Source organism: Balaenoptera musculus, chromosome 7, assembly GCF_009873245.2.
Source record: "Balaenoptera musculus isolate JJ_BM4_2016_0621 chromosome 7, mBalMus1.pri.v3, whole genome shotgun sequence".
Taxonomy (NCBI): domain Eukaryota; kingdom Metazoa; phylum Chordata; class Mammalia; order Artiodactyla; family Balaenopteridae; genus Balaenoptera; species Balaenoptera musculus.
This window is the reverse complement of record NC_045791.1, coordinates 59,444,359-59,470,527: the sequence shown is the minus strand read 5'-3', so window position 1 is coordinate 59,470,527 and position 26,169 is coordinate 59,444,359. Positions and strand designations below refer to the sequence as shown.

The window sequence follows — 26,169 nt, the reverse complement described above, 5'->3', positions numbered from 1 at the left end:
TGGGTCTCCGTTATCTTTGCCTAGATGTTCGCATTTATAGTGGACCATCCACGTTCTGTCTCATTTGAGCTGCACAAAACTCCTTAGGGTTAGGATATTATCCCCATTTGGCAAAGCACTCAAGACCCAGGAAGATAAATGAATTGCCAAAAGCCACATGGCAAATTAGGAAGACCTCTAGGGTTGATCCCCAAAGGACTGACTACTAGTATAAAATTCTTTCTACAATAGTAGTGGCTGCCTTGACTTGCTAACATAAGTTTGGGTTTGAAATTCAATCTAATTAGTCTATATTGAGCACTTTGATAGTAAAATTTGGCAGATCTGGCTTTTGGTTATCAACTTTCCATGGTGTAGGACTTGCTTGAATGAACAGTGGCATGAAGGCTTTTTCATAAGAACATTAAAAATTAACTTATGTTCTTAACTCCTAGCTGATTATGAGTCACTGATGAAGTCCCAGCAAGAAATGCTTTACCAGACACAAATGACTGCATTTGTGCAAGAACCTAAAGTTGGAGAAATAGCACCTGGATATGTATACTCTGAATATGAAAAAGAGTATGAAAAAGAACAAGCCTTAATTAGGAAGAAAATGGCCAAAGATACTGTAATGGTCAGAACTTTTGTGGAAGACCAGGTGAGTATAACAATAATGACCAAGTAAATCACTTCATACATTATACTTTCCTCCCACAATGCCCCTCTTTTTGTTTGATATTTTCATTTTCAAGTGATAGGTCAGGGTTAGACTGCTATAAACATGTCCAGGTTCATTGCTGATGAGGTTCCTTAATCTTCATAACATGTTGCACTATGACTTTAGAAATAGGAATTACATATAAGCAGGAAAAACAAATACTAGCACAACCAAGTTCATTACTGCCAACATTTTTTCATCAGTAGGATGAACATCGCATATATAACCCATACTCTTAGAATGTCATTGACCCAAGACACCACAGCATGAACTGACAAAGATGACTGGAATGCAGATTAAAAACAAAACAAAAAATGACCCATCTAATTCTCACTGAAAAACAAACAAAAAAGCAAAAACAAAAGCCTTCTAGATTTTTCTTCCAGTTAAAAATTTTAATCAAACCTTATCTATGAAATGAATACTCTTAAGGAATTTCTGTCAGTCGGCATATATCTTTTTAATAAAATGTCATCTTTTTCACTGCGTAGGAATTCCATATTTCTTCCTTTGAAGAGAGACTTATTAAAGAAATTGAATACAGAATAATAAAGACTACATTAGAAGAACTTCTTGAAGAAGACGGAGAAGAAAAGATGGCAGTTGACATTTCTGAATCTGAAGCTGTTGAAGCAGGATTTGATTTAAGAGTCAAGAATTACAGAATTCTTGAAGGGATGGGTGTTACTTTTCATTGCAAGATGTCTGGGTATCCATTACCCAAGGTAAAATATAAACATTGATCATACCTCCATGCTACAATAAAGACATAAATAGGTTACGGTATAACCATTTTATCTAAATTTTATTGACATATGCATGATATTATTTGCAGATTGCATGGTACAAAGATGGCAAGCGCATCAGACATGGAGAGAGATACCATATGGACTTTCTACAAGATGGCAGAGCTAGTCTGCGCATACCTGTCGTTCTTCCGGAAGATGAAGGCATCTATACCGCGTTTGCCAGCAATATTAAAGGAAATGCAATTTGCTCAGGGAAATTGTATGTGGAGCCCGCTGCACCACTTAGTGCTCCGACTTACATACCCACACCAGAGCCAGTCAGCAGAATCAGGTAGACTCGTGATAATTTGTGTTGACTAGTATTGAAATTGTTTAAAACACCAAATATCTCTGTAGCAAATTGCTATTGTGTGGCAGAAAAAATTGAAGGCTGAGATAGCACAGAAATTTGCCATTCACAATGCCAGCAGTTGCCCAGTTTTTATTTCTTGTCCCTATGTAAGCTGAGAAAAGCATTTTCATTGTGGAGCATATTATTTATTTTGCCAGTGCTGTAGCTAACATAATGAAAGCTATAAAGGTTTATTTGACATCAGATTTTACATATGTTACCCTAATTCATACAACAACCTTGCCATGGAAGGATTATCATTGCTATTTTGGAAGTGGGAACACTGAGCTTCCATGACCCCGTGAAAATTGCTTTAGTTCACCCTGCCTGTGTGGTGGTGTCAGCACTTGAAATCCAATCCAAGCCAATCAGGCTGCAGTGTATAGATGGAGTTTGGGATTTTTTCAAATATAATTTCTATGTTTTTCCTCTTCTGGGATAAAGAAGTATATTTTTCTTTTTCCATAAATGTATTCATGTGGTTGTTTAAGCAACCAGCATTTACTGAAATATTTTGGTAGTTGAACCAAAAAGGTCCGGTAACTAATTAAACCCAGTGGTGAGGGAGAGACAGCATTAAGGACCATTCTAAATGAACAGCATAGCTTTGGGGGCAATAATAATGTATTCCTTTTTGGATCCCAGCAAGTTTGAGGTACCTTTTAACACGTACACAAAGTAAATTCTAAAATAACATTAAGAAAGAGCTTTGTCTTGCTGAGTTTTCTCTATGCCTCATGAAAATATTCTGCTTTGCCCTTTTTTTTCAGATCCATCTCTCCACGTTCAGTGAGCAGATCTCCGATACGCATGTCCCCTGCACGGATGTCGCCTGCACGGATGTCGCCTGCACGGATGTCCCCTCTACGGATGTCCCCTGGACGTAGGCTGGAGGAAACAGATGAGTCACAGCTTGAGAGACTGTATAAGCCAGTCTTTGTGTTGAAACCTACTTCTTTCAATTGTTTAGAAGGACAGACTGCCAGATTTGACTTAAAGGTCGTGGGTCGACCTATGCCAGAGACCTTCTGGTTTCATGACGGTAAGTATAAGTTTTTGCTCATAAATCATTAAACACAAAAATAAGCTTATATGTATGTCTAACAATTTAACAATAACTATTTTAACATGTTTTCTTTTTTACTCAATTTTTTTACAGGTCAGCAAATTGTCAATGACTATACCCATAAAGTAGTCATTAAAGAAGATGGTACCCAATCACTAATTATTGTCCCTGCAACACCCAGTGATTCTGGAGAATGGACTGTGGTTGCCCAAAACAGGGCAGGAAAATCATCAATTTCAGTGATTTTAACCGTGGAAGGTATTTGCTCTGAAGATTAAAAAAGAAATTACCTTATCACTTGGGTTATAAACAGGTAGTTCAGCCCTACTCACTCAGAGTCATGACCTTTCTCTTTCAGCTGTGGAGCATCAGGTAAAACCAGTGTTTGTGGAAAAACTGAAAAATCTCAACATAAAGGAAGGTTCCCGACTTGAAATGAAAGTCAGAGCTATGGGTAACCCCAACCCTGACATTGTATGGTTGAAAAACAGTGAGATCATTGTACCTCATAAATATCCCAAAATCAGGTAAGTTTGCTTGAAAAATAATAAAACTAAGCTCATTACACAAATCCAATAACCAAGGAAGCCACAACTACTTCTGTACTGATGATTAATTTTCCCACTTTTAATAGAATTGAAGGAACCAAGGGAGAAGCTGCCCTTAAAATTGACTCCACTGTCAGCCAAGACTCTGCCTGGTACACTGCAACTGCCATTAATAAGGCTGGCCGAGACACTACAAGATGCAAAGTAAATGTTGAAGTTGAGTTTGCAGAGCCTGAGCCAGAGAGAAAATTAGTCATCCCACGAGGGACATATAGAGCAAAGGAGATTGCAGCCCCAGAACTAGAGCCCCTCCATTTGCGATATGGTCAAGAGCAATGGGAAGAGGGTGACCTCTATGACAAAGAGAAACAACAGAAACCATTTTTCAAGAAAAAACTCACTTCCTTAAGACTCAAGCGCTTTGGGCCTGCCCACTTTGAATGCAGGCTAACACCAATTGGTGACCCAACGATGGTGGTGGAATGGCTCCATGATGGAAAGCCACTGGAAGCTGCCAACAGGCTCCGTATGATCAATGAATTTGGGTATTGCAGCCTTGATTATGGAGTTGCATATTCCAGAGACAGTGGTATCATTACTTGCAGAGCTACTAACAAATATGGAACAGATCATACATCTGCTACCCTTATTGTCAAAGATGAGAAGAGTCTCGTGGAAGAATCTCAATTGCCTGAGGGGAGGAAAGGCTTACAGAGAATTGAAGAATTAGAGCGGATGGCTCATGAAGGTGTTACAAGTGTGACAACCGATCAAAAAGAGAAGCAAAAGCCAGACATCGTCTTGTTCCCAGAGCCAGCAAGAGTACTTGAAGGGGAGACCGCCAGATTCCGTTGCCGAGTGACAGGCTACCCTCAGCCCAAAGTCAACTGGTACCTCAATGGGCAGCTCATCCGCAAAAGCAAAAGATTCAGAGTTCGCTACGATGGCATTCATTATCTGGACATCGTGGACTGCAAATCATATGATACAGGTGAAGTCAAGGTCACTGCAGAAAACCCTGAAGGTGTGATAGAGCATAAAGTGAAGCTTGAGATCCAACAGAGGGAGGATTTTAGGTCTGTCCTTAGGCGAGCCCCTGAGCCAAAGCCTGAGTTTCACGTACATGAACCTGGAAAACTTCAGTTCGAAGTACAAAAGGTAGACAGACCTGCTGACACCACTGAAACTAAGGAAATTGTGAGGTTGAAAAGGGCTGAAAGAATTGCCCATGAAAAAGTGTCTGAAGAGTCAGAAGAGCTGCGTAGTAAGTTCAAGCGCAGGACTGAGGAAGGCTATTATGAAGCCATTACTGCTGTGGAGCTCAAGTCTCGTAAGAAGGATGAATCCTATGAAGAACTTCTAAGGAAGACAAAAGATGAACTTCTCCACTGGACCAAAGAGTTAACTGAAGAGGAGAAGAAAGCCCTTGCTGAAGAAGGCAAAATCACTATTCCAACTTTTAAACCTGATAAAATTGAACTAAGTCCTAGTATGGAGGCTCCTAAAATCTTTGAAAGAATCCAAAGCCAAACAGTGGACCACGGATCTGATGTACACTTCCGGGTCAGAGTGGTGGGGAAACCAGATCCTGAATGTGAGTGGTACAAAAACGGTGTAAAGATTGAGCGCTCTGACCGAATCTACTGGTACTGGCCTGAAGACAATGTTTGTGAGCTGGTCATAAGAGATGTGACGGCTGAGGACTCTGCCAGCATCATGGTAAAAGCCATCAATATAGCTGGGGAAACCTCAAGTCACGCATTCTTACTCGTCCAGGGTAATTTGAATTTCTTTCATTTGATGGATCTGTTTCTATTTATCCATGAATATCCAGTAGTGTATTTCTTTTTATTTTCTTTTCCCATTATCCAAATTGTGAATTTAATTTAATGTGCTTTTTTTTTTTTCCTTTTTCTTATAGCCAAGCAATTGATCACTTTCACACAGGAATTACAAGATGTTGTTGCTAAGGAAAAAGACACCATGGCAACATTTGAATGTGAAACCTCAGAGCCATTTGTCAAAGTGAAATGGTATAAGGATGGCGTGGAGGTTCACACGGGAGATAAATATAGGATGCTCTCTGACAGGAAAGTTCACTTCCTCTCCGTCCTGACAGTTGACACATCTGATGCTGAAGACTATAGCTGTGTACTTGCGGAAGATGAAAACGTAAAAACAACGGCTAAACTTATTGTCGAAGGTAGTAAATAATGATTTCATTCCTAAGTTTTAAAGTCACCCTTAGTATGTGATAAAATTAGCTATGCAATTTTCACTTCATAAAACGAATTACTTGGGAATTAAATATAAGCTCCATAGCAAGACTCATGAATTTATACTGGTAATTAAGAATATTGACAATTTGTATTTTGTATTTTTTATTTTTTTGCCCGCACTGTGCGGCATGTGGGATCTTAGTTCCCCAACCAGGGATCGAACCCGCACCCTTGGCAGTGAAAGCGCTGAGTCCTAACCACTGGACCACCAGGGAATTCCTGACAATTTGGATTTTGAAAAGCAAGGTCATTCTGATACCTTGCTTTTAAATTTTTTATTGAAATATAATTCTGTGCTTTAAAAATAATTTTTAAATCACAGTAACTCCTTTTAATTGACAATTTATTTCTCAGTCCAGCAGTTAGATATTAAGAATATTCCTGATAGTATGGGGTGGGGGGCGGGATAAGAGATTTACAAGGAATTTTCTCTATCCCAAGTCTAGATGCATAACTCTCCAGGGAAATTAACTTCTCCTTCTCTTATGCCTCAGGTGCAATCATTGAGTTTGTGAAAGAACTTCAGGACATAGAAGTTCCAGAATCATTTTCAGGAGAGTTAGAGTGCATTATAACCCCGGAAAATATAGAAGGCAAATGGTATCATAATGATGTGGAGCTTAAATCCAATGGCAAGTACACAATTACATCTCGCCGTGGACGTCAGAACCTCACAGTCAAGGATGTGACCAAAGAGGACCAGGGAGAATACAGCTTTGTTGTCGACGGGAAAAAGACAACCTGTAAACTAAAGATGAAACGTAAGCCTTCCCCTTCCTGTCAGCCTGCAGTGAGCATCGCTATGGCTTATTGATAATAAATAATCATAACATTCTTTTTTCTCCCCATATTTCACAGCCCGCCCCGTTGCTATCCTACAAGGACTCAGTGATCAAAAAGTCTGCGAGGGTGACATTGTTCAGCTTGAAGTTAAAGTCTCCTTAGAGAATGTGGACGGTGTCTGGATGAAGGATGGCGAAGAAGTGCAGCCGGGCGACAGGGTTCACATTGTGATAGACAAGCAGTCACACATGCTGCTTATTGAAGACATGACTAAGGAGGATGCTGGACATTACTCCTTCACCATTCCTGCCCTTGGACTGTCAACCAGTGGGCGCGTCTCTGTCTACAGTGAGTGCGACTTACATAGTCTTGTTGTATGCTGTCAAGTGAGCACACATTTCCAACAAAATTTGTATTCACAATTCCTTTGTGTGTGTATGGTTTTGCAGGTGTTGATGTGATAACACCTCTAAAAGACATTAACGTGCTTGAGGGCACCAAGGCTGTGCTCGAATGTAAGGTCTCAGTCCCTGATGTGACTTCTGTTAAGTGGTACTTAAATGATGAACAAATCAAGCCTGATGATCGCGTGCATGCCATTGTCAAAGGCACTAAGCAGCGACTTGTGATTAACCGGACCTATGCTTCAGATGAAGGTCCTTACAAGCTGATGGTTGGCAGAGTTGAAACCAGCTGTGATCTTTCTGTAGAAAGTAAGAATTGTTCCATGTCACTTAGTATTATTTTAAGCATTCTTTTTTCCCAGTATAATAGTAACCAAGTGATTATTTTATTTTTCCCCCCAGAAATTAAAATTATCAGAGGTCTTCATGACCTTACCTGTACAGAGACCCAAAATGTGGTCTTGGAAGTTGAACTGTCCCACTCAGGAATTGATGTCTTGTGGAATTTTAAGGACAAGGAAATCAAACCCAGTTCTAAATATAAAATTGAAGCTCATGGAAAAATATATAAGTTGACGGTTCTAAATATGATGAAAGACGATGAAGGGGAATATACATTTTATGCTGGAGAAAATATGACATCTGGAAAACTTATCGTGGCAGGTTAGTACATTTATCATTTAACCTAAGTTCTTATGTAGGGCAGTTGTTTTAACTTAAGAAATCATTGCCCATTTCCTCCCAAATTCCCACCAGTTTCCCACTTCCTTGCCTCTGCTTATGCTGTTCTCAAAACCAATAATACCCTTGACACTATTCCCATCAGCCTAAATTCCAAATGTTCTTCCAGGAAGTCGTAGCTCAAATGCCATCTCCTCTGTGAAGCCTTCCTTGATCTTCCCATTTGTAGAAGATCTTAACCCTCCAACCTCAGGCTCACTTTATGTGTGTTTCTTTCATGACCCTGACTCATATACTTGTTTTATTCCCTGTTTCTTCTTCCCACACCTGAGTAGATGCTCCCCAAATGTGGAATTGCTTCTTTCTCATCTTTGTATAGTCCAATACGTTGCACATGATAGATTGATGAGTTAACATTTGGACTGAGTTTTATTTAAACTCTCCTACTGTGAAGATGTATTTCTTTTTTTATTGCTCTTGTTTCATTCACTTTTGTTTTCTTTGTTCCCTTCATACTTTATAATGAACCCAATGAATATTTTTAAAATATACCTCAATGTATGTGTCTGTGTGTCTCTTGTGAAATGAAGTAGACCATTCTCAGCAGAAGCCACCAGCTTAAAGATGAAGAATCAAAAGTCTAAACCAACTGTTAAGAAAAAACTAGGCATCATCATTAATTTGTTTGGTACATAACAATTTAGGTTTTGAGGAGATTAAATTGTGCAATCCATGGTATATAAGCAAGTCAAATGGGAATAGTGTCTTTGGTATGAAAATTTCATGGTTTATACTTTATTACATTTGAGATTTCCTCAAAGATTTGACCATGAGAAAAACTTCTGAAACAGAATTTTAGATTCTGCACTTTGATATGTTTAATATAAATGACATGTTTTTAAATGTGTGGAAACAAGAAAAAACTATGAGCCTCTATGTGATTTCACCCAACATTTTTAAAGTACCTGCCATTGACCAGAGGCTGCTAGGAACTCAGGATACAAAAATGAATACGGCATGATATTTTTTTTGAGGAATTCACAATATAGAGAGGGACAGATACTTTAGCAACTAACTTGATGAAGGAGTAATTATTTCTGCCAGTGGATGATGGCACTGGAGGCAATGGGGGAAAACTTTGTAGAAGAGATGACATTTGTCAAAACAGTGATTTTTAGTATATAGGAATCCCTAATCTTCTAGAAACATTGATGACGATACATTTTGTTCAGCAAAATTTTTTCCAGTCAGATATTAGGTGTATTTTCAGGAAATCATCCTTAGAAGACTAAGCAGAATGCTTTTGAGGAAGGAACTGAGTTACGGGCCGTCCATGAGGTGTGCTTCACATTAAGGTTCTCAGAGTTCTGTATAACTTAACAGTTGCTTTTCCTTTGCAAAACCTTTCTGATTCCAGTAGTTTCCCTGGTTATCAGTGATACATACTTAGAATGAGGGGTTTCTGTGATACCTTCTTAAAGTGCGTAAAAATAATTTTATTAGACATTTCATGATGTTCAGAATCATATTTTAAAATTCGATGTTTTATATTTAATTGTGCAAAGATTTTTCTATTGTATAAATATTTTTAAAAGACTCACACTTGTACTTCTCTTGTTCCAAAGGGGGTGCCATCTCTAAGCCACTCACAGATCAGACTGTAGCTGAATCCCAGGAAGCTGTGTTTGAATGTGAAGTTGCCAACCCAGATTCTGAAGGAGAATGGTTGAAGGATGGCAAACACCTACCACTGAGTAAAAACATCAGAAGTAAATCTGATGGCCACAAAAGGAGGCTTATCATTGCCGCCACCAAACTAGATGACATTGGAGAATACACCTACAAGGTGGCCACTTCCAAAACATCTGCCAAACTTAAAGTTGAAGGTCAGTGATATAATAACAGATTTATCCACTAAAAAATCATATTATATTTTTGGCAGTTATTCTAAAAGTCAAATGGTATGATCATTTTGGATGCCATAAATCCTCATTTCATAAAATCATTATAAACTCTCGAACTTTCTTTCTGAGCCATGTACCACAAGGTGCAAAATTGCTTATGAGTTTATGTGAAGAAGCCATGTCTTAGGTTCCAGTTCTGTGGAGCAGCAAATTAGATGCTCTCAGTCTGTATTCTTCTTTCACTCTTCTCCAATCCATTGATTAAGTTATTAATATACAGCTATGCAAACTACATCTCATTCAAGTATAGAAAAGACATTATACAAGGTACATTTCAAACTGGACCCCAGGTTTTCCTGAATAATCTCAGTGTCTTTTAAAAACTCTAGAGATGCTGCATAACTGCAAATTCTTTGATAACCATTCTTTTGCAAGATGACCCGGTAGCAATCTTATTTGGGACTTCTCTTCCCTGAATGGTATCATCTTTATTTTCTAAACAAATCATAAATTTGTCTTCAGCTGTCAAAATTAAGAAGACTCTGAAGAACCTCACGGTGACAGAGACGCAAGATGCTGTTTTCACTGTGGAGCTCACACACCCTAATGTAAAAGGTGTCCAGTGGATCAGAAACGGGGTTGTGCTGGAATCCAATGACAAGTACACTGTCTCAGTCAAAGGAACAGTTTACTCTCTGAGAATTAAAAACTGTGCCGTTGCGGATGAATCTGTTTATGGCTTCAAGCTTGGAAGGCTGGGAGCCAGTGCCAGACTGCACGTTGAGAGTAAGTTGACTTAGAAACACTTTACAAGTAGCCAACTTGTGGTTACCATGAAGTTAACCATATCACTAAATGGCTTCAACTTTCCTCATTAGCCGTCAAAATCATTAAGAAGCCAAAGGATGTGACTGCCTTGGAAAATGCCACCGTTGCCTTTGAAGTTAGCGTTTCCCACGACACAGTGCCGGTGAAATGGTTCCACAAGAATGTGGAGATTAAGCCGAGTGACAAACACAGGCTGGTCTCAGAAAGGAAGGTCCACAAACTGATGCTGCAGCATATTTCCCCCTTGGACGCTGGGGAATATACAGCTGTGGTGGGGCAATTGGAATGCAAAGCGAAACTATTCGTGGAGAGTAAGTATGAGGCAGCCCCTGTGGCATTTCTAGGTGATCTCCATGTATTCATTCGTTTGTTTGCTCCATCTTTTTTTAAAAATAAAATATATTAACTGAAGTGCTCTCTGATTTTCCCAAGCATTACATATTACAAAAACCATGAAGAACATTGAGGTACCTGAGACCAAAACTGCCTCGTTTGAGTGTGAGGTCTCCCACTTCAATGTGCCTTCCATGTGGCTAAAGAATGGGGTGGAGATTGAAATGAGTGAAAAGTTCAAGATCGTGGTGCAGGGAAAACTCCACCAGCTGATCATCATGAACACCAGCACAGAGGACTCAGCGGAATACACGTTTGTCTGTGGCAATGACCAAGTCAGCGCCACTCTGAAAGTGACCCGTAAGTAGAATATATATACAAATATATATATATATATACACACACACACAGAATATCCAGTAGACTCATTTTTATTCCATAGCCTACACTTTTTCTTCCTGACCAGTTACCTTGATTGAAACATCTACTGTGTCCACACTGAGTCAGGCATCTGGATAAAATTTTTGATTAGCATTGAAAGGCTACCTATAAAGATGCTCCAGTGTCTATCTCTTGCTTTTTTCTGTTCCCCTGTCACTTGACATTGTCCTGTAGAGGGGTACCTGGAAGGTATCATGGCTCATCTCTCTGAACTGCGATCGCCTAAACAGACGTACTAAGAACATTCCAAGTTTTCATTCTGTGCCTGTTATAACCCACATTGTATTGACACAAAATCTCCTTGGGTGTATTTCCTTCCCCCTTTGCAGCAATCATGATTACATCCATGCTGAAGGACATCAATGCTGAAGAAAAAGACACCATTACCTTTGAGGTAACAGTGAACTATGAAGGCATCTCTTACAAATGGTTGAAGAATGGCGTGGAAATCAAATCAACCGACAGGTGCCAGATGAGAACCAAAAAGCTCACCCACTCACTAAACATCAGGAATGTTCACTTTGGGGACGCTGCTGAGTACACCTTTGTGGCTGGAAAAGCTGCCTCGACAGCCACTCTTTATGTGGAAGGTATGGTTTCATAAATGTCATATCCATAAACATAAATGGCAAACACACTATATAAAATGTTAGAGCATCAGCTAATGAATGGATAAGTAAAATGAGGTATATCCACGCAATGAAATATTATTCAGCAATAAAAAGGAGGTACTGATACATGCTGCAACATGGATGAACCTTAAAAAACTTTATACCAAGTGAAAGAAGCCGGTCACAAAGAACCACATACTGTATGATTCCAGTTATAGGAAAAGTTCAGAGTGCACAAATCTGTAGAGACATAGATTGGTGCCTAAGTCTGAGGGGAGGACAAAGGGAGGTGTCTGGAGGGTGATGGCTAAGGGGTACATGGTTTCTTTTGGGGGTAATGGGAATGCTTTGAAATTAATTATGGTGATGGTTGCACAACTCTGAATATACTGAAAGCCACTGAATTGTATACTTTCACTGGGTGAATTGTATAGCATGTGAATTATATCTTAGCAAAGCTGTTAAAAAGATTAATTTTTTTACACGCTGTTCTCCAGCTCGTCATATAGAATTTAGGAAACACATTAAAGACATTAAGGTTCTCGAGAAGAAGCGAGCCATGTTTGAATGTGAAGTTTCTGAACCTGACATCACTGTGCAGTGGATGAAAGATGGCCAAGAGCTACAGCTTGTGGACAGGTCCGTTGGTTTGTTTGCCACATCCCAGTGATTCCCAGTTTCCTTTGAGTCATCATACGTTAAACCTCAATTTCCCTTTCTTGCATAGAATAAAGATACAGAAGGAGAAATACGTCCACCGCCTTCTGATCCCATCCAGCCGGTTATCTGATGCTGGGAAGTACACAGTGGTGGCTGGAGGCAACATGTCCACTGCCAGCCTCTTTGTGGAGGGCAGAGACGTTCGCATCCGAAGCATTAAAAGGGAGGTTCAGGTAACTGTCCACATGCTGAATTTTTGGAGAAGTCATCAGTAGCTCCTAATCTATCATTTTGTCACTTAATTTTTTTTTAACATCTTTATTGGAGTATAATTGCTTCACAATGGTGTGTTAGTTTCTGCTTTATAACAAAGTGAATCGGCTATACGTATACATATATCCCCATATCCCCTCCCTTTTGCATCTCCCTCCCACCCTCCCTATCCCACCCCTCTAGATGGACACAAAGCACCGAGCTGATCTCCCTGTGCTCTGCGGCTGCTTCCCACTAGCTATCTGTTTCACATTTGGTAGTGTAGCTATGTCCATGCCACTCTCTCACTTTGTCCCAGCTTACCCTTCCCCATCCCCGTGTCCTCATAGAGAATGTCACTTAATTTTTTGACTTTTAAATTTTCTAACCACAGTCTTCTGAAAAAATGAAATCAGCTTATCCCTACCAGCTTACACTCTTGTGCTGACATCAACTTAGTCACAGTTTCCTCTCGCTTAGGGAATAAATGTATCCTTCACAGCTGTTTAAATACTTTAATGAAAGCAGCTGTAGACACTTCACTGTCAAATGGCCACTTACCAAACCACATCAACCCTAAAGGAACTAAAATTTAGATTGTGATGTTCGCACAGCAACTGGAATTAAGGGAATTCAGAACAAGGTGGCATTTTCTCAGAAGCCTTCTACCTTGGAGAGGCAGCTGTGTGGGGACTTGACTGGGAAAACTCCCTCCGAGGTCCAAGAGGAAGACCAGTTTGAGCAAAGCTGGATTCCTAGCAGCGATGCTGAGCAAACACCTTTGCTCTCGACTGCACATGTACGGCTTGTCCTCATGGGTGCCAGTCTTCCCATGTGATATAACGGGGAGATAACATGTGAAGAGAAGTATCACTTGAGCTCATGTTTATCATATTGCTCATCCAAGGAGAGCCAGGCATTACATTAGGCCAGAGTGAAAAAAAAGCCTCAATGCGTACTCAGATAACCCAAATATGTCCTTCACCCTTTATTGACCAATTCTGAACCTTGATTTTCTCACTTTTAAAAATGAGGATAATAGTTCCTACCTAGCCTATAAGGTTCACATCATATGAAATCAAATTGAGCAGTAACTTAAAAGAACTTTGTCAATGATAAACAGCCCTCAGATGTAAAGTGTCATTATTTCTTTTCTTTTTTAATTTTTATTTTATTATTTACTTTTGGCTGTGTTGGGTCTTTGTTGCTGCGTGCAGGCTTTCTCTAGTTGCAGGGAGCAGGGGCTACTCTTTCTTGCAGTGCACAGGCTTCTCATTGCAGTGGCTTCTCTTGTTGTGGAGCACAGGCTCTAGGCACTCGAGCTTCAGTCGCTGTGGTGTGCAGGCTGTAGTTGTGGCGCATGGGCTTAGTTGCTCCACGCCATGTGGGATCTTCCCGGACCAGGGATTGAAGGATTGAACCTGTGTCCCCTGCATTGGCAGGCGTATTCTTAACCACTGCGCCACCAGGAAGTCCTACAAAGTGTCATTATTTCTGTTATGATTAACTAAGAAGCAAACATTTAAGGATGAAATCATTGCCTCCGTGCAGATGTAAGCAAAAGAAGTATGGGCACCTTTTGTCCAAGGATATGCAGGAAAACTTAGAATGTGCTATAACCAGTCAACTTCCTATATCATAATATATAGGTTTGACATGCTCTTCAAATGAGCTGTTTTGGAAACAGGTTAAAACCTAAAGGAAATCAGGGCTTCAATTTTCTTTTCCTGTTGCTCCATTAAAAGGTTATTGAGAAACAACGTGCTGTCGTTGAGTTTGAGGTCAATGAAGATGATGTAGATGCCCACTGGTATAAAGACGGCATTGAAATCAATTTCCAAGTTGAAGAACGACACCAGTATGTGGTGGAGAGAAGAATCCACCGGATGTTTATCTCTGAGACCAGGCATAGCGATGCTGGTGAATACACCTTTGTGGCAGGAAGGAACAGGAGTTCTGTTACGCTCTACGTCAATGGTAGGTAGAGATATTAACATATTTTGTGCATCCATCTGTAATAATCCTCCCTTTCAACTTACTGAAGTTCTGGTAGTTCCCAGGCAATTTCTCAAGAACCCATGGTACTCATATGTTTGAAGTTATTCCATTTATTTTCATATTATACCTGTGGAAATGGGATGGTAGCTGTTAAAAGGACCAAGAAGTCATTTCCAGAAGGCACCTAATGGCTAGATCCTTATTTAGTTTGGTCAACATTATTGAACATCCACTGTATGTCAATTATAATAGACCCCAAATGGGTTTCTAGGTACAGTTTTCAGCTGTTCTAGTTCTCTGCCCTTGGCCCTAACTGCTTGAATACTAGTAGCACTACCAAGTGATGGGGCATTTCCAGCCTCTGGTGGTGCATTTCCAGCCTCTGTTAGGGCATGCCTGGGAGAACCTAGAAAGCCACAGGCGAGCTCCATGCCCTAGGACCAGGCTCTGACTTTAGTGGGGGATTCCATATGCTACCAAGTCCTCAGAGGAGCACCATTAAACCATCCACTTTCCTCATTAGAAACCTTAGAGCTGTATCTGAGGCTGGTCTAGATCCATCCCTGTCCTGACCTTGGGTCCTACCTGTCTGAACAAATACCCCTGAGACAGATGAAGGAACACTAAGAGTAATCTCAAGTTTCATAAAAATGAACCATATTGCCAACATTCCCTTGGTCCCTAGAAGACCAAATGGTCATGGTATCCAGTTATTATTATTTCTATATTAGTGGTAGAGAAACTGAGGCACAGAGAAGTAAAGGTCTACCCATATGGCTGTGTCAGAAATCAGCCTCACAGAAGTCATTTCTCCCCATTTCTTGGTTCCATGAACGACCCAGTTTCCCTCAGTCATCACAACACCAAGAATATGTTTTAATTAGCATAACAGGAAAGCTGCATTTAAAAAAAAATTACCTAATTGCCTTTAGACCTAAAATGACATTCATTCATTCATACATACTGATTGCACTTCACTGGCACCTGTATATTAAAAAATGACTATAACATATACACAAATACTTGCAAAACAAACCTGAATGGGATGAGCCACCTCACCACACGATTTGCCCAAATGACTGTTAAAAATAGGTAGCATGTGGAAGTGTTCTAGCATTCTTTAGAGGACTGTCCATTGTCACCCCGATCCAGATCCCAGCCAGGAAAGGGGTGACCGTGTTATGCTGAAAAACTCAGCACTCCCAGCACCCCCCCCCCACCAAATATCAAAAGTATCTCCCTCTACTTAGGGACAAAATTCCAATTTTTTTTTTCCTTCTTAGCGCAAAAAATGTTCTAATATTCTGAAGCAAGTAAAGATACCACCATTCCGAAGTTTAGTTTCGGGGTACATAACCACCTGGCAACAAATTAACGTAGATTTTCCCGTGCTTTCCTGTGTTTTCATGGGCTATTTGTTTTCTTTTCTTCCCAGCCCCAGAACCGCCCCAAATTCTGCAGGAGCTCCAGCCTGTTACCGTGCAATCTGGCAAGCCCGCCCGCTTCTGTGCTGTGATATCCGGCAGACCACAGCCGAAAATTTCCTGGTACAAGGAAGAGCAGCTGCTTTCCACTGGTTTCAAGTGCAAATTCCTTCACGATGGGCAAGAGTACACACTTCTGCTCATCGAAGCCTTCCCAGAGGACGCGGCCGTCTATACCTGTGAAGCCAAGAATGACTATGGAATTGTCACTACCTCAGCATCACTCTCTGTGGAAGGTAGAAATGCCTTGCTACTTCTCAGCTTAAAGTAAAACCTAAGAAACCTGCTTTTGCATCCTCCCAGGGCATTTAAAAATACAACTTGGTGCTCCTAAAAGTAGATTGCTACCTAACTTGGAAACTTTGAAAGGGCTCCACTGCCAGATAAATTAAGAGAAATCAGCATGCTTCATTCTGTGAGGTCTGTAGGCTGACTTACTCCTGACAAGTCTTGTGGTCCTTTCCTTTAGTTCCAGAAGTTGTGTCTCCTGATCAGGAAATGCCAGTTTATCCTCCTGCCATCGTCACCCCACTTCAGGACACTGTCACTTCTGAGGGACGGCCAGCCCACTTTCAATGCAGAGTTTCTGGAACAGGTAGGTTTACAAGCAAAGGTAGAGTTGCTAATACTTAAAAAGAATGATGTGAGGAAAAGGTTTTCTTACCTCTCATGCATAATTTGAAGTTTCATGGGCATCTTGCAGAAGACTTACTTGGATTATTGAACTGAGAATTAGATCAGTGTTTTCCGCTACTGGACTGTACACCTAAAAATGGTTAAGGTGATAAATTTTATGTTATGTGTTTTTTTAAACTACAATTTAAACAAAAGGAATTAGTTCAGTGTTTTTCAATGTTTTAAACTTAAAAAATGTCATGTTTTCTTTATGATTGTAGTTACACTTTTGTTATCTCTTGAAAAAATATGACAAAACCTACAATTATTATTAGATTAATTATAATGGCAGCTACATATGTTTTAAGAGTCCATTTATATGTAAGATGTTGTCCAGTCTATGGACAGTGCTTGTGTGAAAAGTCATATCCCTTTGGAAGGTGGTATCCTGTAGTGGACAAAAGTGGGGGCATTATGATCAGAGAGGTTGGATTTGAGTCTTGGCTCCACTCTGTGACCTTCGGCAAATACGTGATTTCTCTGCTTCTCTTTCCCTCATGAATAAAGTGAGGATAATATTGCATTCAGTCTTAGAATGTACATTTCATGAGGGCAGGGATTCTGTCTTAGTACCGAGAACATGGTGCCTGAAAAGCAGTAGCTACTAGAAGGAAAGCTCTGTGAAAGCAAGGGTGGATCCTTGTCCTAGAATACCTCCATACATAGTAGGTACTCAGTAAAGTAATTGTTGATCGGACAAAAGAATGATTGTTAAATGGCTGATATCAGTCGCTTCAGATCATTGTCATGATCATGTCAGATAACCCACATCAGCACGTATCGCAGCGCCCCTCATACAGGAATCCCTCCATCTGTTAGCTGTTGTGATTTTTAATTGGTGCATGTTTCCCAGAACCATCAGCCCCTCCCCTCACCCCAGAAGTCTGACCTTAGTAGAATGAGACAAAGTGTTTAGAGTCATTTCTAGCCAATGATGACTGTAGATCTACCTCACATAGGGAGAGGGTAAATCAACCTTATCCCGAATGAAAATCACTCCCTCACTTGCTTGACTTTTGTATACCACCACAAAGGGAAATTCTCCAAGCTCGGGCATCTCACAGCACTCCTAATAAACGTTTGTTTTGCTTATTGTGCTTCTCCCGTTAGGTTATGACCCAGTCTCTACCTTGCCATGAGCTGTTTTCTTTAGCAAGTTAGTATTTCAGTTGGGCTTCTATCACCTAATGATTTCCTCCTCTGGGATGGAGATGCTGATCTAGAAACCAAATAGACCTGTTTGATTTTATGAGCATAATTAAAGGATATGAGGTATATAAAGCACTTACAGGCATGGCTAGCAAGTGACTGGTGCTCAATACATTAATTTTATTACAACCATGGAGAGGAATTATAGAAACATAAAAGTCTGGTATTGGGTGACCAACATAGATAAATACTATAGACTTTGTGACTTCAGAGCATGTTATTTGAAAAATGCCAAATATTAAGAAATGAGGACTGATTCGGTAATACCCTACTAAAAAGAAAAATGCATTTTCATATCAAATTCACTAAAGCCATACTAAAGAATTTATCCATTCATTGAATTTTTAGAGGAAATTTTTCAAATAAATATATGTATATGGATTATCTAAAGTAGTAGTCTTAACTATATTTGCATAGTGCTCTTTAGTTTATAAGTCATTTTATAGTTTGCCTTTAAGGCATTGCAAAAATACATTTGAAGCTCTCTACAAGTCTCCATTTGGGGTAGAAAAAGAAAAATATCTTTTCAATGTGACTGATGTCCTTAAATATTTGAATGGACTATAAATTCATGTGATCATTAACTCTCTATGTGTGGTAATATTAATACACATACAGAGGTTTTAGAACCCTTTCATAAATGTATTTTCTATATGACAAAAATTAAATTCACTGAATAAATGCCTTTTTAAAATAAAAGCTCACCATATCACGTTTCATGCCCCTCAGACTGAAAATATTCACACAACTTCCCTTAAGAAAGTAAGTGCAGCTCTGCTTTCTACAAATTGGGAAAAAATATGAGTCTGCAGAGGCCCCAGTCTCATGTTTTTGGGAACTCAGTACTTGCTGAAGCATGGAGCATGGTCCTGAGCAATCTGGTGGTGCTTTTGTAAGTGGAAATGTTATCTATTGAAGGTCTCTGGTGCCACCTACTGGTGGAAGAGAAGTTTGGAAAAGTAGAATTTTAAAACTTGTAGTAAAGCTAGCTTTTTGCTAGTGCTCATTCTACAGATAATGGTCAGTATCATTTGGTGGCTTACAGAGTGGCAGCTAGCTAAGTGAGATGATAAATAATTAGTTTAGCAATGAGGAATACCCACTGTTCATTTAAGCTTTTTTTTTGTTTTATTCGACCAACATTTGTGTGTCTGCTATTGAGACATTACACTAGGTTCTAGGGATGCCAGGACCTGTCTCTTGCCTTCCTGGAGCTCAGTGTGTAGGTGAGGAGACGCACGTGCACAGCTAGATCCCAAGGTTGTAAGTGCTGTAACAGCCCACCTACTCAGTGCTCTCTGTCTGGGAGAGAGCGGGAGAAAGATGCACGGACTGCACATTGAAGAATTAATAGGCTCATGAGCACGCTGGTGCTCCAGGCAGAGAACAACATTTATGAAGTCATAAAAGCTTGCCAGAACATGCCGTGTGCTGGCAACAAGTGGTTTAAGTATGGTTAGAAAGTGATGTAATGAGTGGGCGAGAAGCTAGAAAAGAAAGCAAGGGCCAGATCCTAAAGTGTTGGTATTCTGTGCTTAGGACTTTAGATTTTATCTTGTTTACTTTGAGGAGCCACTGAGAGATTTTGAAACCTCTGGGTAACATGATCAGGTTTTCTTTTTAGAAACAACACTCTGATATGGACAGATGTGGGAGGTGAGAATGAAGGTAAGGGACCAGCAGAGAGGCTATCATACTATGATAGGCTTGGAAGGTGTTGACAACTGAGAGAGTCAGGAGAAAGATGGGGGTAGATTGTGCAAGAGTCCAGGAGGTAGAATGAACGAGACTCAGGGACCAAATACAATGGAGTGGTGGGGGTGAGGAGCTGGGGCAGTGGGGTGGCCTCACAGAAGCCGTGAGAGGCCAGTGACTGACACAGATAGTGGCAGCCCAGTCAGAAGTACCAAGTCCATTACCAAGACAGGTCTTGCCCTTTAGCTCATTTATTATTGGCAATTCATGCCTGTCCTCCTGCTTCACTGAGTTCACCAAAGGAAGAAGTTGTCAGGAAGAATAAGCAGGGAACCTTGTGAGGGAGAGAGAGTACCAAACTCTCCATCCTTCTCTTTCCATTGATGATTAAACACACAAACCAAGTATTTGTAGGATGACTTTTACATCCCATGTGATGATGGTATTACTTGTATATCCTGTGGTCCTGTTTATTAGGTAAGTTATTGCTGATCCCTTGTGATGTTAGACATTCTCGCTTTAATGACTGACTTGTGCCTGTGGTTTATAAAGCCCTTTCCTCTGTGTATGTCATTGAATTCACACAGCAATTTTATAGCCCATGAATAGCCCATGAATTATTATGCATCTTATTTTACAAATGAGAAGACTGGTCCAGAGAGATTAACTGACATGTCTAAGGTCACACAGCTGGTAAATTGTAGTGTCAGGATTCCATTTCGTACCTTACCTTGCTACCTAAGGAAGTAAAAAGATTTGTTGCTTTAAAAGGGGAACTTGTAGTTTATAACAACTACCCTAGTGGGAAGCAGGGGAATATTCATAAACCAATATTTATGCAACAGTGCAAACAAATACTAGAGGATTGGACTATTAGAAGATCCCCATGGGTGGTATTGAGATAAGGAAGTAATATAGTGACCACATTCCAAAAGCAAGATGGCTTCTGATTTTTGGCTTTTAAAACAAATAACTAAATTTGAATCCACGCTTGACTTACAGGGCTATTGCTTTAGTGGAAGTATAATATTTTTTAAAGTGCACATCATCTTAAACTGTAACAACATAGTAATATTTATCCTTGATTTGGGGTTTTTATTTTCTATCATTTTAAGATGGTTCAAATCCTTGTGTGGAAATAGCTGGGTTTTTTTTTTAAACTTTATTTTATTTATTTTTTTATACAGTAGGTTCTTATTAGTCATCAATTTTATGCACATCAGTGTATACATGTCAATCCCAATCGCCCAATTCATCACACCACCATCCCCACCCCCGTGCAGCTTTCCCCCCTTGGTGTCCATACGCTTGTTCTCTACATCTGTGTCTCAACTTCTGCCCTGCAAACTGGTTCGTCTCTACCATTTTTCTAGGTTCCACATACTTGCGTTAATATACGATATTTGTTTTTATCTTTCTGACTTACTTCACTCTGTATGACAGCCTCTAGATCCATCCACGTCTCGACAAGTGACTCAATTTCGTTCCTTTTTATGGCTGAGTAATATTCCATTGTATATATGTACCACAACTTCTTTATCCATTCGTCTGTCGATGGGCATTTAGGTTGCTTCCATGACCTGGCTATTGTAAATAGTGCTGCAATGAACATTGGGGTGCATGCGTCTTTTTGAATTACGGTTTTCTCGGATATATGCCCAGTAGTGGGATTGCTGGATCATATGGTAATTCTATTTTTAGTTTTTTAAGGAACCTCCATACTGTTCTCCATAGTGGTTGTATCAATTTACATTCCCACCAACAGTGCAAGGGGGTTGCCTTTTCTCCAAACCCACTCCAGCATTTGTTGTTTGTAGATTTTCTGATGATGCCCATTCTGACTGGTGTGAGGTGATACCTCATTGTAGTTTTGATTTACATTTCTCTAATAATTAGTGATGTTGAACAGCTTTTCATGTGCTTCTTGGCCATCTGTATGTCTTCGTTGGAGAAATGTCTATTTAGGTCTTCTGCCCCTTTTTGGATTAGGTTGTTTGTTTCTTTAATATTGAGCTGAATGAGCTGTTTATATATTTTGGAGTTTAATCCTTTGTCCGTTGATTCGTTTGCAAATATTTTCTCCCATTCTGAGGGTTGTCTTTTCGTCTTGTTTATGGTTTCCTTTGCTGTGCAAAAGCTTTGAAGTTTCATTAGGTCCCACTTGTTTATTTTTGTTTTTATTCCCATTACTCTAGGAGGTGGATCAAAAAAGACCTTGCTGTGATTTATGTCAAAGAGTGTTCTTCCTATGTTTTCCTCTAAGAGTTTTATAGTGTCCGGTCTTACATTTAGGTCTCAAATCCATTTTCAGTTTATTTTTGTGTATGGTGTTAGGGAGTATTCTAATTTCATTCTTTTACATGTAGCTGTCCAGTTTTCCCAGCACCACTTATTGAAGAGACTGTCTTTTCTCCATTGTATATCTTTGCCTCCTTTGTCATAGATTAGTTGACCATAGGTGCGTGGGTTTATCACTGGGCTTTCTATCTTGTTCCATTGATCTATGTTTCTGTTTTTGTGCCAGTACCCATATTGTCTTTTTTTTTTTTTTAATAAATTTATTTATTTACTTATTATATTTAGCTGTGTTGGGTCTTCGTTTCTGTGTGAGGGCTTTCTCTAGTTGCGGCAAGCGGGGGCCACTCTTCGTCGCGGTGCGCGGGCCTCTCACTGTCGCGGCCTCTCTTATTGCAGAGCACAAGCTCCAGACGCGCAGGCTCAGTAGTTGTGGCTCACGGGCTTAGTTGCTCCGCGGCATGTGGGATCTTCCCAGACCAGGGCTCGAACCTGTGTCCCCTGCGTTGGCAGGCAGATTCTCAACCACTGTGCCACCAAGGAAGCCCTACCATATTGTCTTGATTACTGTAGCTTTGTAGTATAGTCTGAAGTCAGGGAGTCTGATTCCTCCAGCTCCGTTTTTTTCCCTCAACGCTGCTTTGGCTATTTGGGGTCTTTTGTGTCTCCATACAAATTTTAAGATGATTTGTTCTAGTTCCGTAAAAAATGCTATTGGTAATTTGATAGGGATTGTATTGAATCTGTAGATTGCTTTGGGTAGTATAGTCATTTTCACAATATTGATTCTTCCAATCCACGAACATGGTATATCTCTCCATCTGTTTGTATCATCTTTAATTTCTTTCATCAGTGTCTTATAGTTTTCTGCATACAGGTCTTTTGTCTCCCTAGGTAGGTTTATTCCTAGGTATTTTATTCTTTTTGTTGCAATGGTAAATGGAAGTGTTTCCATAATTTCTCTTTCAGATTTTTCATCATTAGTGTATAGGAATGCAAGAGATTTCTGTGCATTAATTTTATATCCTGCAACTTTACCAAATTCATTGATTAGCTCTAGTAGTTTTCTGGTGGCATCTTTAGGATTCTCTATGTATAGTATCATGTCATCTGCAAACAGTGACAGTTTTACTTCTTCTTTTCCAATTTGTATTCCTTTTATTTCTTTTTCTTCTCTGATTGCCGTGGCTAGAACTTCCAAAACTATGTTGAATAATAGTGGTGAGAGTGGACATCCTTGACTCGTTCCTGATCTTAGAGGAAATGCTTTCAGTTTTTCACTGTTGAGAATGATGTTTGCTGTGGGTTTGTTGTATATGGCCTTTATTATGTTGAGGTAGGTTCCCTCTATGCCCACTTTCTGGAAAGTTTTTATCATATAGGGGTGTTGAATTTTGTCAAAAGCTTTTTCTGCATCTATTGAGATGATCATATGGTTTTTATTCTTCAATTTGTTAATATGGTATATCACATTGATTGATTTGCATATATTGAAGAATTCTTGCATCCCTGGGATAAATCCCACTTGATCGTGGTGTATGATCCTTTTAATGTGTTGTTGGATTCTGTTTGCTAGTATTTTGTTGAGGATCTTTGCATCTATATTCATCAGTGATATTGGTCTGTAATTTTCTTTTTTTGTAGTGTCTTTGTCTGATTTTGGTATCAGGGTGATGGTGGCCTCATAGAATGAGTTTGGGAGTGTTCCTTCCTCTGCAATTTTTGGAAGAGTTTGAGAAGGATGGCTGTTAACTCTTCTCTAAATGTTTGATAGAATTCACCTGTGAAGCCATCTGATCCTAGACTTCTGTTTGTTGGAAAATTTTTAATCACAGTTTCAATTTCATTACTTGTGATTGGTCTGTTCATATTTTCTATTTTACCTGGTTCAGTCTTGGGAGGTTATAACTTTGTAAGAATTTGTCCATTTCTTCCAGGTTGTCTATTTTATTGGCATAGAGTTGCTTGTAGTAGTCTCTTAGGATGCTTTGTATTTCTGCGGTGTCTGTTGTAACTTCTCCTTTTTCATTTCTGATTTTATGGATTTGAGTCCTCTCCCTTTCTTTCTTGATGAGTCTGGCTAATGGTTTATCAATTTTCTTTATCTTCTCAAAGAACCAGCTTTTAGTTTTATTGATCTTTGCTATTGTTTTCTTTGTTTCTATTTCATTTATTTCTGCTCTGATCTCTATGATTTCTTTCCTTCTGCTAACTTTGGGTTGTGTTTGTTCTTCTTTCTCTAGTTCCTTTAGGTGTAAGTTTAGATTGTTTATTTGAGATTTTTCTTGTTTCTTGAGGTAGGCTTGTATAGGTATAAACTGCCCTCTTAGAACTGCTTTTGCTGCATCCCATAGGTTTTTGATTGTCTTGTTTTCATTGTCCTTTGTCTCTAGGTATTTTTTGATTTCCTCTTTGATTTCTTCAGTGATCTCTTGGTTATTTAGTAACATATTGTTTAACCTCCATGTGTTTGTGTTTTTTTACGTTTTTTTCCCTCTAATTCATTTCTAATCTCATAGCGTTGTGGTCAGAAAAGATGCTTGATATGATTTCAATTTTCTTAAATTTACTGAGTCTTGATTTGTGACCCAAGATGTGATCTATCCTGAAGAATGTTCTGTGTGCACTTGAGAAGAAAGTGTGATCTGCTGTTTTTGGATGGAATATCCTATAAATATCAATTAAATCTGTGTGGTCTATTGTGTCATTTAAAGCTTGTGTTTCCTTATTAATTCTCTGTCTGGATGATCTGTCCATTGGTGTAAGTGAGGTGCCCCACTATTATTGTAAAGTAATAGTGCCCCACTATTATTGTGTTACTGTCGATTTCCTCTTTTATAGCTGTTAGCAGTTGCCTTATGTATTGAAGTGCTCTTATGTTGGGTACATATATATTTATAATTGTTATATCTTCTTTGATTGATCCCTTGATCATTATGTAGTGTCCTTCCTTGTCTCTTGTAACATTCTTTATTTTAAAGTCTATTTTATCTGATATGAGGATTGCCACTCCAGCTTTCTTTTGATTTCCATTTGCATGGAATATCTTCTTTCATCCCCCACTTTCAGTCTGTATGTGCCCCTAGGTCTGAAGTGGGTCTCCTGTAGACAGCATATATATGGGTCTTGTTTTTGTATCCATTCAGCAAACCTGTGTCTTTTGGTTGGAGCATTTAATCCATTCACGTTTAAGGTAATTATCGATATGTATTTTCCTATGACCATTGTCTTAACTGTTTTGGGTTTGTTTTTGTAGGTCCTTTTCTTCTCTTGTGTTTCCCACTTAGAGAAGTTCCTTTAGCATTTGTTGTAGAGCTGGTTTGGTGGTGCTGAATTCTCTTAGCTTTTGCTTGTCTGTAAAGCTTTTGATTTCTCCATCAAATCTGAATGAGATCCTTGCCGGGTAGAGTAATCTTGGTTGTAGGTTCTTCCCTTTCATCACTTTAAGTATATCATGCCACTCCCTTCTGGCTTGTAGAGTTTGTGCTGAGAAATCAGCTGTTAACCTTATGGGAGTTCCCCTGTATGTTATTTGTCGTTTTTCCCTTGCTGCTTTTAATAATTTTTCTTTGTCTTTAATTTTTGCCAGTTTGATTACTATGTGTCTCGGCGTGTTTCTCCTTGGGTTTATCCTGTATGGGACTCTCTGCGCTTCCTGGACTTGGGTGGCTCTTTCCTTTCCCATGTTAGGGAAGTTCTCAACTATAATCTCTTCAAATATCTTCTCTGGTCCTTTCTCTCTCTCTTCTCCTTCTGGGACCCCTATAATGCGAATGTTGTCGCATTTAATGTTGTCCCAGAGGTCTCTTAGGCTGTCTTCATTTCTTTTCATTCTTTTTTCTTTAGTCTGTTCCACAGCAGTGAATTCCACCATTCTGTCTTCCAGGTCAGTTATCCGTTCTTCTGCCTCAGTTATTCTGCTACTGATTCCTTCTAGTGTAGTTTTCATTTCAGTTATTGTATTGTTCATCTCTGTTTGTTTGTTCTTTAATTCTTCTAGGTCTTTGTTAAACATTTCTTGCATCTTCTCGATCTTTGCCTCCATTCTTTTTCCGAGGTCCTGGATCATCTTCACTATCATTATTCTGAATTCTTTTTCTGGAAGGTTGCCGATCTCCACTTCATTTAGTTGTTTTTCTGGAGTTTTATCTTGTTCCTTCATCTGGTACATAGCCCTCTGCCT

At 39.5% G+C, this 26,169-nt stretch overlaps 1 protein-coding gene across 3 annotated transcripts in view; it reads left to right on the top strand.

The window, feature by feature from the left end:
- Window positions 1-26,169, top strand: part of TTN (titin) — a 287,707-nt gene that overhangs the window by 26,662 nt on the left and 234,876 nt on the right. For all 3 annotated transcript variants that reach the window (XM_036857396.1, XM_036857398.1, XM_036857397.1), the window contains exons 21-42: window positions 435-640; window positions 1,192-1,425; window positions 1,536-1,780; window positions 2,611-2,882; window positions 3,000-3,164; window positions 3,265-3,433; window positions 3,541-5,231; window positions 5,376-5,657; window positions 6,228-6,494; window positions 6,592-6,864; window positions 6,966-7,229; window positions 7,323-7,583; window positions 9,227-9,487; window positions 10,028-10,291; window positions 10,384-10,644; window positions 10,766-11,026; window positions 11,437-11,697; window positions 12,216-12,357; window positions 12,446-12,611; window positions 14,376-14,607; window positions 16,064-16,348; window positions 16,582-16,707. In XM_036857396.1, coding sequence (XP_036713291.1) covers window positions 435-640; window positions 1,192-1,425; window positions 1,536-1,780; window positions 2,611-2,882; window positions 3,000-3,164; window positions 3,265-3,433; window positions 3,541-5,231; window positions 5,376-5,657; window positions 6,228-6,494; window positions 6,592-6,864; window positions 6,966-7,229; window positions 7,323-7,583; window positions 9,227-9,487; window positions 10,028-10,291; window positions 10,384-10,644; window positions 10,766-11,026; window positions 11,437-11,697; window positions 12,216-12,357; window positions 12,446-12,611; window positions 14,376-14,607; window positions 16,064-16,348; window positions 16,582-16,707 — 6,588 coding nt within the window. The remainder of the gene's footprint in view (window positions 1-434; window positions 641-1,191; window positions 1,426-1,535; window positions 1,781-2,610; window positions 2,883-2,999; window positions 3,165-3,264; window positions 3,434-3,540; window positions 5,232-5,375; window positions 5,658-6,227; window positions 6,495-6,591; window positions 6,865-6,965; window positions 7,230-7,322; window positions 7,584-9,226; window positions 9,488-10,027; window positions 10,292-10,383; window positions 10,645-10,765; window positions 11,027-11,436; window positions 11,698-12,215; window positions 12,358-12,445; window positions 12,612-14,375; window positions 14,608-16,063; window positions 16,349-16,581; window positions 16,708-26,169) is intronic.